The 15078-nt window shown below is 57.9% G+C and overlaps 1 protein-coding gene and 1 long non-coding RNA gene across 3 annotated transcripts in view; one reads left to right on the top strand and one right to left on the bottom strand.

Moving 5' to 3' along the window:
• Window positions 1–15078, top strand: part of KCNN3 (potassium calcium-activated channel subfamily N member 3) — a 132353-nt gene that overhangs the window by 102024 nt on the left and 15251 nt on the right. For both annotated transcript variants that reach the window (XM_040635725.1, XM_040635726.1), the window contains exon 4: window positions 9475–9616. In XM_040635725.1, the coding sequence (XP_040491659.1) occupies window positions 9475–9616 (142 nt within the window). The remainder of the gene's footprint in view (window positions 1–9474; window positions 9617–15078) is intronic.
• On the bottom strand, window positions 13319–14874 carry LOC121103907. Its single transcript, XR_005836196.1, has 3 exons — window positions 14721–14874; window positions 13613–13731; window positions 13319–13377 (listed from the first exon to the last, which is right to left on the bottom strand). It is a non-coding gene; the product is annotated as an uncharacterized LOC121103907 (long non-coding RNA).

Below are 15078 nucleotides of genomic sequence, written 5' to 3'. Positions count from 1 at the left end.
CCTTTCAAAATCACTAGAGGCCCTGCGCCCATGCTGGTAGCTCTCGGGGCTGGAAATAAAAGATTAGACTTGCTTTGGAAAGATCCAGGGCTATTGCCTTGAGTTATCAGTAGAAGGAAGCATCCTTCCTTCCCTAAGTTCAAAGCGAGCTCTTAATGCCTGGGACGCCGTATCTAGCGATAAAGTGCATTATCTGTGTGCACGCACCGTCCTGGGCGCGAGGGCTGCTGGGCTCGCGGGCAGCCTGGATCCCCAAAGCCATTCATTTCACACTTCAAGATGTTTATAAGGGAAATGGGTTTTAAGAAAAGAAAGAACTTTCCTTTTTTCTTTGCCTTGATGTGAATTCACCTGCAGCCCCAAGAAAGGGCCCATGAGCTGCTCACTGCTCAGCTGCCATCACGGGTCAGTGGCTCTCCCCCCAGCGAGCATTTCCCAGAGCCTCCGAAACCGGCTCACAGAACACCCTTAGGGCACAGCAGCGACCCCCCGAAGCTGGACTCACCCCCCCAGCCTTCTGAGGGCGCTCCATCGTTAGCCGGTGGTATCGCGGTGTGGACAGAGGCAGGGGCAGGAGTGAGACCCAGAGCTCACGAGAGCGCCGCCGGGAGCCAGAGCTTGTCGCGCTCGCTCACGCCGGCCTCCATCCCCCTGGCAGGGCCTGGGCAGGGGCTCTGCCACAGGAGTGGGTGGCCACGGCGCCCCTCGCCCCATCCCGCCCCTGCTCACGGCAGCTGCCATTTTTAGGGTCAGCCTTTCACTCACTTCTCTGAGAAGCTGGTGTGGCCAGTTACTCTCCTGAGCTGCTCGTTGCTTCATGATAAAACCGGGGCGAGAGCCCCTGTCCTCAACCTTGTCCTGCTGGCTTGTGATAAAGACAAAATGGGATCATTCACTCATTCATTCATTCAACAAATATTTACTGAGTGCTAGAAATACGGCAGCAGGCAAAGTAGGGGCCGTCCTGTCCTTCATGAGGCTTATGTTCTAACGGGGTTGACAGCCAAGAAACACAGAGCTTACCCAGTATATATTATGTCAGGTGGGGATCTGTGCACGGGGCAAGGGGAAGGGGCAGGTCGCAGTTGTAACTGGGGTCGACAGGGAACCTGAGAGCCTGATGTCGAGCAAAGACCTGAAAGCGTGTGAGGTGAGCGCCTTCTGGGGAAGAAGAGCAGGACCCAGAGTCGAGCAGGAGTAAAGCAGACACCAGGTGGCAGGAGCAGAGCCATGAATGGCGGCTCACGGACTGTGGGGTCAGAGAGGCCCCCAGGGTGGGGGTGCCATAGGCCTTCGTGGGCCCCCATCAGGGCTCCGGCTTCTGCTCTGAGAGACAGGAATTTCTGACACGGTCTGTCTTGCTTTCTGAAAGGACCACCTGGCTGCTGTTGGTGGAGGGGTGGGTGGGGGTCACAAGGGCCGAAGCAGATCGGTTGGGGGACGGCTGTCACGGTCCTGGTGAGAGGACAGCCCTGGACTAGGTGGCAGCTGCAGAGGCGGTGGGGACCGGTCCGATTTTGGACATACTCTGTGGATGGAGCAGACAGGATTGATAGAGAGAAGGGGTCCAAACCGCAGATCATCACAGAGGGAAGGGGCAGCACCGAGTAAGAGAGCCTGGGAGGAGTCACATTTTTCCTGCAGTGCCGTGAGCCTGTTGTCCCCCAGGATGCCCCTGTCCCTGGGTGTGAGTCCCGGGTGGGTGAGCCCCCAGGTGGGAGGAGCCCCGGGTGTGCGGAGTCCTGGTGGGAGAGGTTCCGATGGGAAGAGTCCAGGGTAGGAGGGGCCCCCAGGGAAAGAGGCTCTGGTGGGAGGGTCCCTTTGGGAGAAGTCCTGGTGAGAGAGGCTCTGGGTGGGAGGGGTCCAGTGTGGGATGAGCCCAGAGTGGGATGGGTCCTGTTGGGATGAGTCTGGGTGGGAGGGGTCCCAGGGGGAGAAGGTGCAAAGGGGAGGGGGCGGCGAGGGGATCGTGATCATCAAGAGGCAGTCTCACACCTGGCTGTGTAGTGGACAAAGCCCTTCCTTGTCCCCACACCCTGTGAGATGGTCAGGGCAGACATTACACTCCGCTTCCCCAGCGAGGAAGCAGATCCTGAGACAGTGAAGTACTTTGTTCTAGGTCACACACCCATTAGGACTTGAAAGGCAGGCTTTGGGCTCCAGATTCTGCGTTCTTTCTGCAGTGAGGAGCCTGGGCAGTGGTGATGGAGATGGTCCTAGCACCAGAGCCAACACTGCTGGTAGATAGTGGGCCAGGCACTGTTCCGTTTTGAAATACCAGCTCATCCAACCCCAGCGGTCACTCTGTGCATGTTGTACAGTTATCCTCTTTTACAGACAGCAAAACTGAGGACAAGGGCATGCAGACACTAAGGGGCAAACCCAGATTCGAACCTAGGCAGTCTGGCCCTGCAGCCCGTGCACAGCCTGGGGTGTCCCGCACAGTGCAGGCAGCACGTGGACAGTGCAAAGGCTGGGCGGTATGGGGTTAGAGGCTAAGAGCTCACTGTGGCTGGGGGGGCAGATAAGATTTGAGCTGGCTCTAGAAGCGTCCCTTAGAAGGGTCAGTGAGGACAGTGGCAGGCGTGATGGGAGCGAGAAAAGCGGTATACCCAAGGGGAGCATGCTGCAGAGAACGCTGAGGAGGAGGCCAGCCGAAGGAGCCAAGAGGGATGGTCAGAGCAGGAGGAAACCAGGACAGCCAGCTGTCGCCAGGGCCAAAGGAGCAGGCTCTGAGAAGGGAGGCATCAGCAGTATCGAAGCACACCAGGGGGTCAAGTCGAGGGATCGAGGGGTCCATGATGTTGGGGTTTTTGTTGGGGAACTTAAGCACAGGATCCACGGCTCAGGGGGGCTGGGGTCTGACTGTGTGATGGGGGACGGTGACTGGAAGGTGAGGACAAGGCAGTGCACTTAGCTTGATCCCTAACATCTCCAGCAAACAGACCAGACCCAGAATGAATGGCCATCAAATCACTAAGATCCACGTGAAAAGAGTCAGGTCACAGCTACTGGCAAGGAGCTGAGTTCTCTTTATTGGCGAGAACTGACTCCAAGACCAAGGGATTCGGCAGCCAACAGAACTCCACCTGCTGAAGAGAGCAGCTGTAGTCACCTCAACGTGCTTCGTGCTTCGCGGAATTCCTGAAGCAAGCATCACTTTCCCACGGGACAGGAAAAGTCACAAGCAGGCCGTATTCAGTCCACAGATACTAACTGAGCGCCTGTTCTGTGCTAGGCCCTGAGAAGATACGTGGAAAAGGCTACAAAGAGGAGTAGAAAGGAGTCGCAGCGGTTGACATGCAGGCTGATGAAACAGAATAGAGAGCCCAGAAATATATCACTTCCATGTAAAATCCATATGACGGGGGGGGGGCACTGCTCGTCGTGTGGGCCGAGGATGACTGGTTATCCACACGACAGAAAGGAAGGCATATCCCTACCTCACACCATATGCAAAATCGATTCCAGGTGAATTAAAGACTTAAGTGTGAAAGACAACATGTAGAAACATTTAAAAGTCTTATAACTGCAGGTAGACAAGTATTTCTTTTAAAAAATTATATGTCACTGGTTATAAGCGAACAGGATGATAATTCAGCTACAGTAAAATTAAAAACTTCTATTTATCAAAAATACTATAAAGGAAACAAAAAGACAGGCACAAACTGGAAAAAGAATTTTCAACACAAAAACTGACAAAGTTTTTCTTTAGAATATAAAAAGAACTCTTAGAACCCATAAGAAAAACAGACAAAAACAAAGCAATGGGAAAATGGGCAAAAGTCAGGAATGATACTTCACAGAAGAGGAAACGGGACGAATAAACATGAAAGGATACTCAGCTTTCATCGGAGAAACGCGAGTAAACCACGATGAGTACCAGTTTGTTTACCCACTAGTTTGCCAAAACTTGTCGGACGATGGTGAGTGTTGATGAGGACACGGAGCGACAGGAAAGTTGTAATCCTGCCGGCGGAAGCCTAACGGTGCTGCTGCCATTTTGGACAATCGTTGGTGTTTCCTGACGAAGTTAAGTACGTACACGCCCTAAAAGCCCGCAAGCCCACGGTTAGGTGCGTGGCCCAGAGACGCTTAAGGCAATGCTCCAGGAACGATGCTTAAGGTTGTCGACAGCGGTATTGCTCACTGGAGGAGAAAACTGGAGACCAGACGTCCACCCCCAGGTGAATGAATACACACAGCATCACGTCCAGGACAGGAAGTCCCGTGGCCACACAGGTCAGCCCACGAGCCGCGTGCAAGTGTGCAGCTCATAGAAGCGCTCCCCGTGCCAGCTGTCTGTCGCTGTGTAGCAAGCTGTCCCGTAATTTAGCAGCTTCGAACAGCAGGTGTTTCCTATCACGGTTGCTAAAGGTCGGGGAATCAGGGGCAGCTTTAAAGGGTGCCTCTGGCTCAGAGTCTCTCCTGAGGTTGTGGCCAAGCTGCTGGCCCGGTTGTGGGCTCCTCTCTAGGCTCAAGAGAAGGGTCTCTGCTTCCAGGCTCACTCCGAGGCCTGTGGGTGGGCCGTGGCCCCTCGCCACCCCGGCCTCTCCACGGGGTCACGTCGCGGCAGGGCAAGTGGCTTCTCCCAAGGTAGACATGACCCGAGACAGAGGCTGTGGTCTTCTTATGGGATTTCAGAGGTGACAGCCCGTCACTTCTGCCACGTGTTAGAAACAACCGCTAGGTCCAGCCACGGGCAGAAGGAGGAGGGGGACCGCTGGGGACTGTCCTCTTGGCGTGTGACTTCATTTTTATGGCACTCGGAGACAGGCCGCTAAACCGTGTGCCGTTCAGGCATGTGCACCTGTGTGGAAGGGCCACAGTGATTGCCAGCTCAGGATGCGGAGCCCAGAACGGAGTGCAGGGGGCCATCCCGCAGGCGGCTGGCGCGGTGAGCTCGGGGACGCTTCTTTCGTGTCTATGCTTCATAACTGAATTTTATGTGACATGCATTGTGGTTTTTTCTCTTGGGCTTGGTTTTATGTTTGATATCATGGAAGTTCCACAAGGTTGCACCTTGGAGTCGGTGGTTCGTGCCGGTTCTTCCCACCTGCCGTTCTCCAGCAGGAGCTATCTGCCGGCCTTGTGCCCCTCGCTGCTCGCGGTGCGGGCTTGTGCTGCTGGTCTCCAAAGCTTCCTGTTGGCGCCATCCGCTTGCTTCCCATGTGGGAGGTGAGGATGTGGCCCCCCGGCCTCCCATCACCGTCCCGGCCTCCCCTAATCCTAGTTGACGTCACGTCCTGCCAGCACACACGTGCTCTGTTCCTACCTGTGCCGTCAGGAAAGGATGGTGACACCTCTCCGGCCAACTTGTTTCTCCTGGTGAATCACCATGTCGGTTCGTGTGCTCAGTTCTTTCCTGTATTAATCGCTGACTCAGCTCCACGTTCGGGCGGCGGCCCCACCTTTTCTCAGGACCTTCAGGCACATTCGATTTTCTATCAATTCTGTCTTCTTGGAGAAATGTCTCCCAGGGCCTCTGACCTGCTCCAGCCTGGCACTCGGCCAGCATCCAAGGACCACCGGGCCCCGTCCCCCTGGGCGTCTGTCCCCCTGGGCCTCACTTCCACTGTCCTCCCGGGTCTCACCCCCTCTGTCCCAGGCTCCCTCCTTCTTGGTTCACCCTTTCATGCTGGTGACACAGCTTCTGTGGCTTCGTGTGAAGGGCGCAGAGGAGGCCAGTCTCTGAGTCCTGCAGGTCTGAGCATGTCTCCGCTCTCCCTTCAGACTCCACAATACCTTGGCTGCTTTGGAAATACTTTCCCTTTAGAATTTCGAAACCGTTGTTCCAGGCCTGCTGGCTTCCAGTGTTGCTGTCAGCTAGTCCAAAGTTACCCTGATTTCTGGTTCATTGTATTTGACCTCCCCCTCCCTCCCTCTCTCCTTCTATCTCCCTCCCCATCTCTCCCTCTCTCCCTCCCTCTCTCCCCCTCCCACCCTCTCCCTCCCTCTCTCCCTCACTGGCTCTGGAACTCCCACAGCAGCTCTCCTTCCCCCTGTGTTCTGAAATTTCACAGTAATGTGCCTCAGTGTGGGTCTTTTCATCCACTGCGCTGGGGACAGGGGGCCCTCAATCTAGAAACTTACGTCCTTCAGTTCTGGAAAATTTTTTTGATGATTTCTTTAAGATTACTTCTCTCCTCCTCCTCCATTTTTCCAGTTCTCTTTCTGAAACTGTTATTATTTGAATTGGCAGATGGGTTCAGTGATTTTCTCCTATTTTCATCTCTGCCTTTTGGGAGACCCCTCCACTGACCCCCAGCCCTTCTAGAAAGACCCCCTTGTCCAGTGTCGCCTTGCATCTCCTGGGGCCAGAGTGTTGTCTCTCTCACGGTGTTGACTCAGGACAGGGTTACCCCACATGCTCTTCCCTGGTCTGCACGGGATCCAAAGTCCTGTTTCTTTGTTGAACTGACTCGGTCTGTGGCTTTCACGTTAGAGACTCTCCTCGGGTTTCTGGGGACCCCGGTTGTCTGCCCGTGTGGAAGGTCTGAGGGGCATGTGCGTTTAATTTGCCGCCAAGTGTCACGTGGTCGTCTGTATCTACCATTTGCCTCATAATATTAAAAAATGAAAAAAAAATAGTCCACACTCTAATGAGAAATTAATAACTATAATAACATCCTTAAAAAACACACACGCCTTTCCTCCCTAGCCCTTAAAGAAAAAGATGGTTCTCTGAAAAATTCCCTGTTGCGAAAAATAGCATGACATGAGTCCATGGATGTGTGACCGGTGCAAACCACGGCACTATCGCGAATAGGTTTGAAAACACCTTCTCCTCTCCACGCCCACAGCCCTCGATCCCCAGCCCTCGCGGCGGCTCATCGCCTCCCGCCTGGTGAGCCGCACGCCTCTGTCTCCATGACGCGGGACAGTGGGTGTCTCCGTGACCCCCAGAGGGGACAGCACTCAAGTCTGACAAGCGAAGCGTGAGTGGCGTCCGCAAGACCTGCTTCTACTCCCCACACGATTAGCAGCAATAGGGTGGTGTGTGTGAATGAAAAAGGAACCCGCAAGAACATAAAGGAATTTGAAGAAAAATAAAACCGTGAATCGAGCATCAAGGTGACGAGACAGCTCCCTGTTGCTGCTACCCACGCTGACCTCTCATTTCTTCCTCTCGGCGGCCACTCACGTGTGAGCAGGGCCTGCGGGCCGCTGAACGCCAGCGACACTCGGCTAAGCCTCGGGTTTGCAAGGAGAGGGACGCTGTGAGGCCCTCACGCACGGCCGCGCCAGGAACGTGGGCAGAAGACAGGCCACAGACTAAGCCCAGACACGTGGTCGGCGTCCACGGGGCTGACGAAGGCGGTCGCCTGCGGCCGTCGCTTCTCCTCGGGCACCTGCAGACCTTCCAGCAGGTCCGTGTAGGGCCCGCCGCCGTCATCACTCCGCAGGCAGCTGTGGGACGAGTCTTTCTCAGCTACCCAGTGTCCCGTGTCCCGTCCGTGTCCAAGAATGGACAGTAGCTTCCCTCATCCCCGTATCAAACGGCTCTGCAGCCAAACTTCAAGACACGTCTCCTCGCTCCCCGGCTGGCACACCGCCCCCTCCATATTTCTCAGTAGACGTTTCTCAGACGGACGGCACCAGCACCTGGACAGGGACTGAGTGCCACGTGCTGGGGCGGAGCGCGGGGCAGGTGCTGCCCGTGGGGCACGGCCCTCCTAGCAGCAGACAGGGGAGCCGGCTGCCAGACTTGGGTCGCTGGCCCACAGCGTGGAGCCACTTGAGCAGACGTGGGACTTGAAGCTGGGTGAGCGGAGGCCAAGGCCACAAGCTCATGTCCTCTCTGCCCTGAGCCCCAACCTCGCCGTCCTCACGCCTGACCCGAGACGTCTTCAGGACGAACCGGTGACCCCGGCTCTGCTCACATGCACATTTATGTATGTGTCGCGGGCTTGCAGCATGGGGCTCTCTCTGAGCGAGCCCCACGTTCAGTCTGTCACCGAGTCCGGCTGCTTCACAGACTCCGAAGCCCACCCCTCCCGGGAAGGATGCCCTACCACCAGCTCGGTGCAGGCCCTGGGTGAGGGGGGGTCTGCCGCCACGCACCCCCGCTCCCAGGGCAGCGCACAGCAGTGGAAGGGACAGGGGCTGAGGGGATGGGAGCGGGAGGCACCTGGGACAGGAGCAGGGCACGCTCTGTCTTGGGGATCCGAGTGGGCGGCACCAACCTGTACCACTTCCGCCCGTGTGGGCTGACGGGCAGACGCAGGCGGAGGAGGCAGCCAACCAGGAGAGGGCAGGTGGGCATCTTAGCAGCGGGGCTCGGCGAGGGGATGCCTGTCCTTGCAGTGTTCCCCTGGAGTTCTGGGTGCACATGCCCTGGTGCAGACAGCTTGGAAAGGCCAACGCACGCATCTCTGTTTGCTGGTACAGGTGTCAGGCTGGGGCCGGACAGCCCACTGCCAATGTGCTCCCTCGAATCTGTTCAGGCCAGGCTCCGGTGGGTGGTGAAGGCTCTCCGCTGCACCTCCCTCCCAGCACCTTGCACCTGCTTCCCACCTGGCTACCTCACCTCTGTGTCCTAGCTTTTAAAGCATCCTGTGAAGTCCCTCGTGTGCGGTCCAGGCAGATCCTGTTAGCAAACACTCTGAACAAGGACCCACCTTCGTCTGCCCTGCCACCCCAGGGGCAACCGGGCCCACCTGCCGCCCGGGAGTCGAGCCCCGTTCTTTCAGGAGGGTGTTCCCTCTGCCTGAACACCCTTGCTCCTGGCCTGCCTGGAAACTCCAGCCTCTCACTAGCCTGCCTATGTTTGGGTCAAGGTCGCTGCCCGTTCTCCCCTGTCCACCCACTTCTGCAAATGTCAGCATCCTCCCCGGCCCTCGCCGGAGCTGAGAGCCCTGGGGGCAGGGGCTGTGTGCTGTTGGTCTTTGTATGTCAGCATAGAGCCTGGCACACAGCTGGCTTGGTGTCTGGGGATGAGAGGAGGCAGGGAAAGGACAGGGCGCGGTGGGCCCCGGACAGAGCAAATGGGGGCAGTACCGTTCCAGCGGGCGTCTCCCAGGGCGGGGAGCCCAGAGCCCCGTCCAACTCAGCAGGGGGACCGTCAGCGCCCCTGCAAACAGCCCTGAGAGCCCCGTGGCGACAGCCTCCCTCTGCGCCCCGGGCAGGTGCCCCTTCTATGGGATTACAGAAAATTGCTAAGTGTGTTTGGTGATTTGTTTGACGGTCTCCCCTGTTCAGGGGCCTGTGATTTCAGATCAGTCACATCCACACACACTGTCGCTGAGAAGGGAACATCGGAGCTTTATTCCCGCGACCTTCCATCCAGAGCTGTTTCACCAGGCACGGTGTGCCTCTGGGGGCAGGCCGGCGGCGGGCGGGCGCCTTGGTCGCCACCCCCTGCAGTGTCCACCTCAGCAAGACCCGTTTCCTCCCCAGCAAGGACCCATCCTCCCACAGCCTTTACCCTGGGGCCGCGCTCCTTCCACTAAAGTCCTGTCTCCCCCTCGGCAGGTACCATGACCAGCAGGACGTCACCAGTAACTTCCTGGGCGCCATGTGGCTCATCTCCATCACATTCCTGTCCATCGGGTACGGGGACATGGTGCCCCACACGTACTGTGGGAAAGGCGTCTGTCTGCTCACCGGCATCATGGTGAGTACCTGCCTCCGCCCACCACCTCCTTCCCTCGGAGCTGCGGGACTGGAGGGGTCCACCCAGCAGGTCCCGCCTGGACGCTGCTGCACGGGGGGAAGGGCAGATGCTTCTCATGGGTTTAGTTTCCTTTTCTAGCAGGGGACTCTGTTCCGGTTCCAGATAGTTAATGGCCTGTTCACAGCACCCCCCGCCCCCCCGTACGGGCCGGGCAACGCTGGCCTGGGTCTGACCCTGCACTCCCACCCGCCTATGGTCCACTCACCCCAGTAAGCGTCAGGGCTTACACTAAACTGCTCCCTTCCTGCCCAGACACCCCGCAGACTTGGCCCCACGTCTGAGAAAGCTTAGCCTGAAGTCACGGCGGGGGGACCGGGCAGGGCCCTGAGCCTGTGACAAGTGGGAACGGAAGGCCTGCCCTGCGCTCCTCACAGGCTGCCGGTGAGGGTGGACAGCTATGCTGTCTGCAGTGAGGGGCCACAGGCCACTGGCGCCCACCACTGCTCCTGCACTGGCCCCGAGATGCGTGGCTGGCCNNGCGTCTCGGGGGGACAGGCAGCCACTGCTCTGGGACCCCGAGGCTCAGAGGAGAAAGCACGCAGTGAAGCCAGGGGTGGGGTTGATGAGGTTGGGGAATATACGTGAGGTTCAGTGGGGGTGAGTCGAGAGCCGACGACCAAGAGAGAATTCTTGAGGCGTCTTTGGTGCAAAATGGCGGTTTATTAAAGCGCGGGGACAGGACCCGTGGGCAGAAAGAGCTGCTGCACCGGGGTGGTGAGGAATGGCCCGTTATATACCCTCAAGTTGGGAGGGGGCTAGGGATAGCGTAAGTCTCTAGGGAATTTTGGAAGCAAGGTTTCCAGGACCTTGAGGGGGCTAGCTACTGTTGGGAAAAGTTCATTCATTACCGTCTAATAAAATCTGAGTCATGAGACCCTTCATAGGTATATCGGTGGGCCGTATGCTGGGGGGATGATTGCCAACACGTATCTTGGGGGGTTAGAGATAAAGGAAGTTTCCAAAGGAAATTTTATACGTTAAAGTAGACTAACAGGATCTTGGTGGAGGGGAGGGACTCAGGCCAGGACTGCCTTTTGCCCTTAGCAAAGTATTAACATGGAGGCCGCTGAGTTCCTAGAGGAATGTCACCATGCCTGTTTCAAGGACTTGTCAATGGGCTGTAGGCAGTAAGGACTGTTCCTTTGTCCTTTAGGGCAGCCAGGAGTGCCTGAGGAATGTTGCATACATCCCATGGTGGGGGGGTTTGCAGGGTGTCAGCTTCTGCTTTGTCCTCAGCTTGCCTTCCGTTCCCTCATCAGGGTGTGAGGGTGCACAGGCCCGCGGCTCGGCTCCAGGTCCCCCGTGGACACCACAGCCCAGAGGAGCCCCTCTGCAACCCCCACACTTGGGTGAAAATCTTTCCTTCTGGTGCCCCTCAGACTTTTCCGTCTGAAAGGGAACTATTCCTTTCCTCAGCAAAAAGGGGGCTAAATCCTCATCAGGGGTGGGGTGACAAGGCAGCTGAGTGCGAGGCCCCTCGGAGCAGCCCCCCCCCCCAGCAGGAGAGCCCAGCACTGCCATCTCCTGCCCGGACACAGCCCTCCCCTTCTGCGCCCTGAAGCCCCTTCCCACGGAAGCTTGGCCCAGGGGCGCAGAAGCCCTGGCTCAGCGGTGAAGCAGAGGCTTAGCGCCGGCGGGGAAATCCTGGGTGAGCGGAAGGCCTCAGAACAAAGGCCTCCCATCCGTAGGTAGGCGTCTGTCTGACGGGACTCCAGCTGCCACCAGGAACCAGGCAACGACCCTTCCTTCCAGAAAGTAGTGAAATGCTGCCCGAAGGCCAGAGCCTTCCTGTCTCAGCGGCTCCCGGGCCGGGCTCTGTGCCTCAGGACCGGCTCTCGGGGGGATGAGCCCCGCTCCCCCTCAGCACCGAGCTGCACCCCGTCTCCCGGGCTGTGCTCTGACCAACCCGCAGGAGGCAGGACCCCCGGCCCCACGTCAGCTCCTGGGGATGGGGGGTCTTCGGCACGGGGTTTACTCCTGGGCCTGCAGCGTCTGCTCCGAGCCCCGAGGGCTGTCCTCCTGGAGCGAGGTGCGGTCAGAGCGGAGGGCCGGACCCCCTCCCTTATTAAAACACGGTGCAGGCCCTTCCTCTTCTCTTTCCCTAAAACCCTGCCGCGTAAATCTGAGCCTGTCGTGTTCAGGCGCCCTGTGTTCATGGTCAGTGTTCTCACCCAGGTCCAGGTCAGTGGCCTCCCTCGGGGTCGGCCCCACTGAAGAACCTGGTGGCGTTTTTCTAATGAATGTGACTTTTCTAGCTGAGTCATTCTTGCCAGGGTTTGGCGGTGCGAGCCGCCCTTCCCCTCCCCCGCCTCCCCCGGCGCCTCTGCCGGCAGTGACAGGTGCCGCACTCCAGGTAGGGCTCCCCGTGCGGTTGCCATGGACACCTGGCGGCAAGGCCGAGGGAGGGGAGGGAAGGGGCTGTGTGTGCGTGGCTGTGAATTGTCTTAATCATTGTTTTCTCCTGGCAGTCCCAGAAACGGTGTCGTTATCAACCCTTAGGCAGGGTCTGTGGTTGTCTGAGCAACCTGACGTTGTTGGCCCAGACCTGGTGTGTTCCAGGGGTTCGGCCACTGCGGATCGGTCAAAGTCCGGCATCTTTCCTGAAGAATGTCCTGAGACAGGGCAGTCGGAGAAAGCTATCCGTGGTCAGTCTCCAGAACCGGGCGTGGCGGCCCCCTTAGGGCCACCTGTGGAAGCCTTTCGGCTCCGCAGGCATCTGGGAGCACTTGGGGCCCCCAGGACCACTCGGTGGGAGCCCCGCATCAGGACAGCGAAGCCCGCACTCACTCTGTGGACCCTTCCTGAGTTTGGGACAAACAGACGAAAGCTGTAGGACGTCTGCTGGGGACCCAAGCTCCCCCCACGGCCTCAGGAGAGATGCTCTTTGAATGTGGGGGCGCGTTCTGAGTCGCTCTGGAAGGAGGCTCAGCCTCTCCCTGAAACACCTTGCTTTCAAACCAGCTGTGCCGTGGAGTTGGCTACAGAAACAGAGCTGCCCAAGGCCTCCAGGCTTCCCTCTGCCATTTGGCACCATCCTTGATGCTCGAGAGGAGGCAGGCCTGGTGTGGAGGACCCAAGCTGCGGATGAGTTGGCGGGTTCACCCGCCCTGGCCACTCCTTTCTCCACCCGCTCCTCGAACCCGGTCGAGGGGGACGCTGCCCGTCCTACCCTTCCTGGGGAGCAGGAGCTGGCCAGATGAGACCCGGGAATCCAGCTGCTGTCAGCTGTGACCGAGGACTTGGCACATTGGAAGGCAAAAGTCTGAGTCATGGATTTGCTCAGTCGTGTGACCCCATGGACATCACACCAGCAGCTGCTTACCCCTTTCTGTCCCACGCCGTCCTCCTCACGGGCCCCTCTGCCCACGCAAGGATGGCGGGAGCCGGCCGAGGCCTGTGTGCCCTGTCTCCTAAAGTCTCCCCAGGCTGGGACGAGGCCCTGCCCACTGGACCCCACCGTCCCAGGGGAACACAGGCGATCGTTACCGCACTTAGGGGAGAGCACCGTAGGGGGGAGGGGCTCCCATGACCCGTCCTTCATCTCCACCCAAGAGCCAAAATTGACCATTACCTTATTTTTTCTTTTTTAAAGATTGATTTATTTATTTTAGAGAGAGACGGAAGTAGAGAATCTCAAGCAGACTCCTCGATGAGTGCGGAGCTGGTCTTGGGGCTCGATCTCACAAGCCTGAGATCAGGACCTGAGCAAAAATCAAACGGTTTAACCAACTGAGCCAGACAGGTGCCCCTTGACCGACCTTCTGACTCAAGTCTTGCCTCCTTCTTCCTCCTGCCTTCCCCTCCTCCTGCGCTCCTCCCGGGCTGTTCAGGGCGCAGCCACGGTGTTCCCTGTCCGGTCTCTGCTCCAGCTCGCTCTCTCTCTGCACCCCTCCCCTCCCTTCCGTCCCCCCCCCCCAGACTTTGGCAGCTACCCACCACTTTCTGAAGGTTCCTGATGTCTGACCCCATCTTCACAAGGTTGCGTCTTAATGGAAATGACCAAATGAGGCTTCATTACTGGCAACTTCCTTAATTACATCCAGCTGATGGATTTTCTAGAAGAAAAATAAAGTTGAGAGTATTCACGGCTATCTCTTCAGGTTAGACTTAGCGGTTAAGAACCAGTGCCCTCCAGAGAAACAGTCACAAGGGAGTCTTGGCATCTTTAAGTCAAAAGAAATGGAAAACTTAATCCAGTCCACCCTCCTGTCTCCATGCAGAAATTCATCTTCATCGTATAAAATAGATGGTTCCTTAGTTAAAACATTTTGGCTTCCAATTAGAAGCCCCCTGCATTTAAGCAGCTGGGCTGTGAGCCATGGCAGGGGCCAGGGACCCTCTCCTGGACCCTGGAAATCCAGGATGGTGCACAACGGATCATTTGATGGGATCCCCAGAGCAGTGTGGTGAGTGGGGGACCCCTCCTCGGCACCTCTGCCCCCCCCCAGCTTGTAGGGACGATTGAAGTAGAGCTCTGCTCTCCTGGCCCCAGGGGAGGCGAGGGAGAACGGAGCCTGGGGAGGGCCCTCCAAGTGATGCCCCATTTTTAATACTATGATACGTCCTGTTTGGGCTTGGAACTCCCCACGAAGGGGAGGGATCGTACTCGGCCTGGTTGAGGGGAGGGAGCACCCCTCTTCCCTTCAGAACAGCTCCTTTTAAGCTCTGTGTTGCTTTTGGAGGCTTGATTAAATCAACGACAGCCATGGGCCAGGCTGTCCAACGTCCCTTAAAAACTGGGCACAGTCTTCTGCAAGACACAGATGCCGAGAAGACACAGCCATCCCCAAGCAAGAGAGGAAGATGAGGTCGGAGAAGGAAATTCACACCGACTCGGTCCTTGTCAGTTAGTTGTGCTGGAAGCGGGCGGTTGGCCAAAGGTACCAGGAAACAGGAAATTAGTCCAGAGCAAATGCCGTGAAGAGCTGGGGGAGGGCATTGCCCCTTCAGCCAAAGCCTTACACCAGCCGGGCCTTGCTGACCGTGGCGGAGCTGGCCCGTCTTGCCACACGCACTCCTCCCAACAGCAGTGCGCCTTGTGTACCTTTGAGAAACGTCTCTCTCGGTTTCTGACCCATTCTGTTAGACTGATGGGCCAGAAACATCGTCGATGGAGCCCTTTGGCCCTGGGACGTCCAAGTGCTATGCCAGGCTATGGCAGCCACAGCGACAGTTTGGCATCTAGAGGCGAAGTTCCTCTTCGCCCATGAGGGAGGGCAGGGCAGTCCAGACCAGTGTGCAGGGCAGGGCGAGGGCAGGGCGTGGCAGGGGCAGGGGCGAGGCAGGGGCAGAGCAGGGCGAGGGCGTGGCAGGGGCAGGGGCGAAGCAGGGGCAGAGCAGGGTGAGGGCAGGGCATGGCAGGGGCAGGGGGAGGCAGAGCAGGGCAAGGCAGGGGCGAGGCA

Source organism: Ursus maritimus, unplaced genomic scaffold (assembly GCF_017311325.1).
Source record: "Ursus maritimus isolate PB19 unplaced genomic scaffold, ASM1731132v1 scaffold_2, whole genome shotgun sequence".
Classification (NCBI taxonomy): Eukaryota; Metazoa; Chordata; class Mammalia; order Carnivora; family Ursidae; genus Ursus; species Ursus maritimus.
Note: the sequence above shows the minus strand (reverse complement) of the source record. Positions and strands in the feature narration are given on the sequence as shown.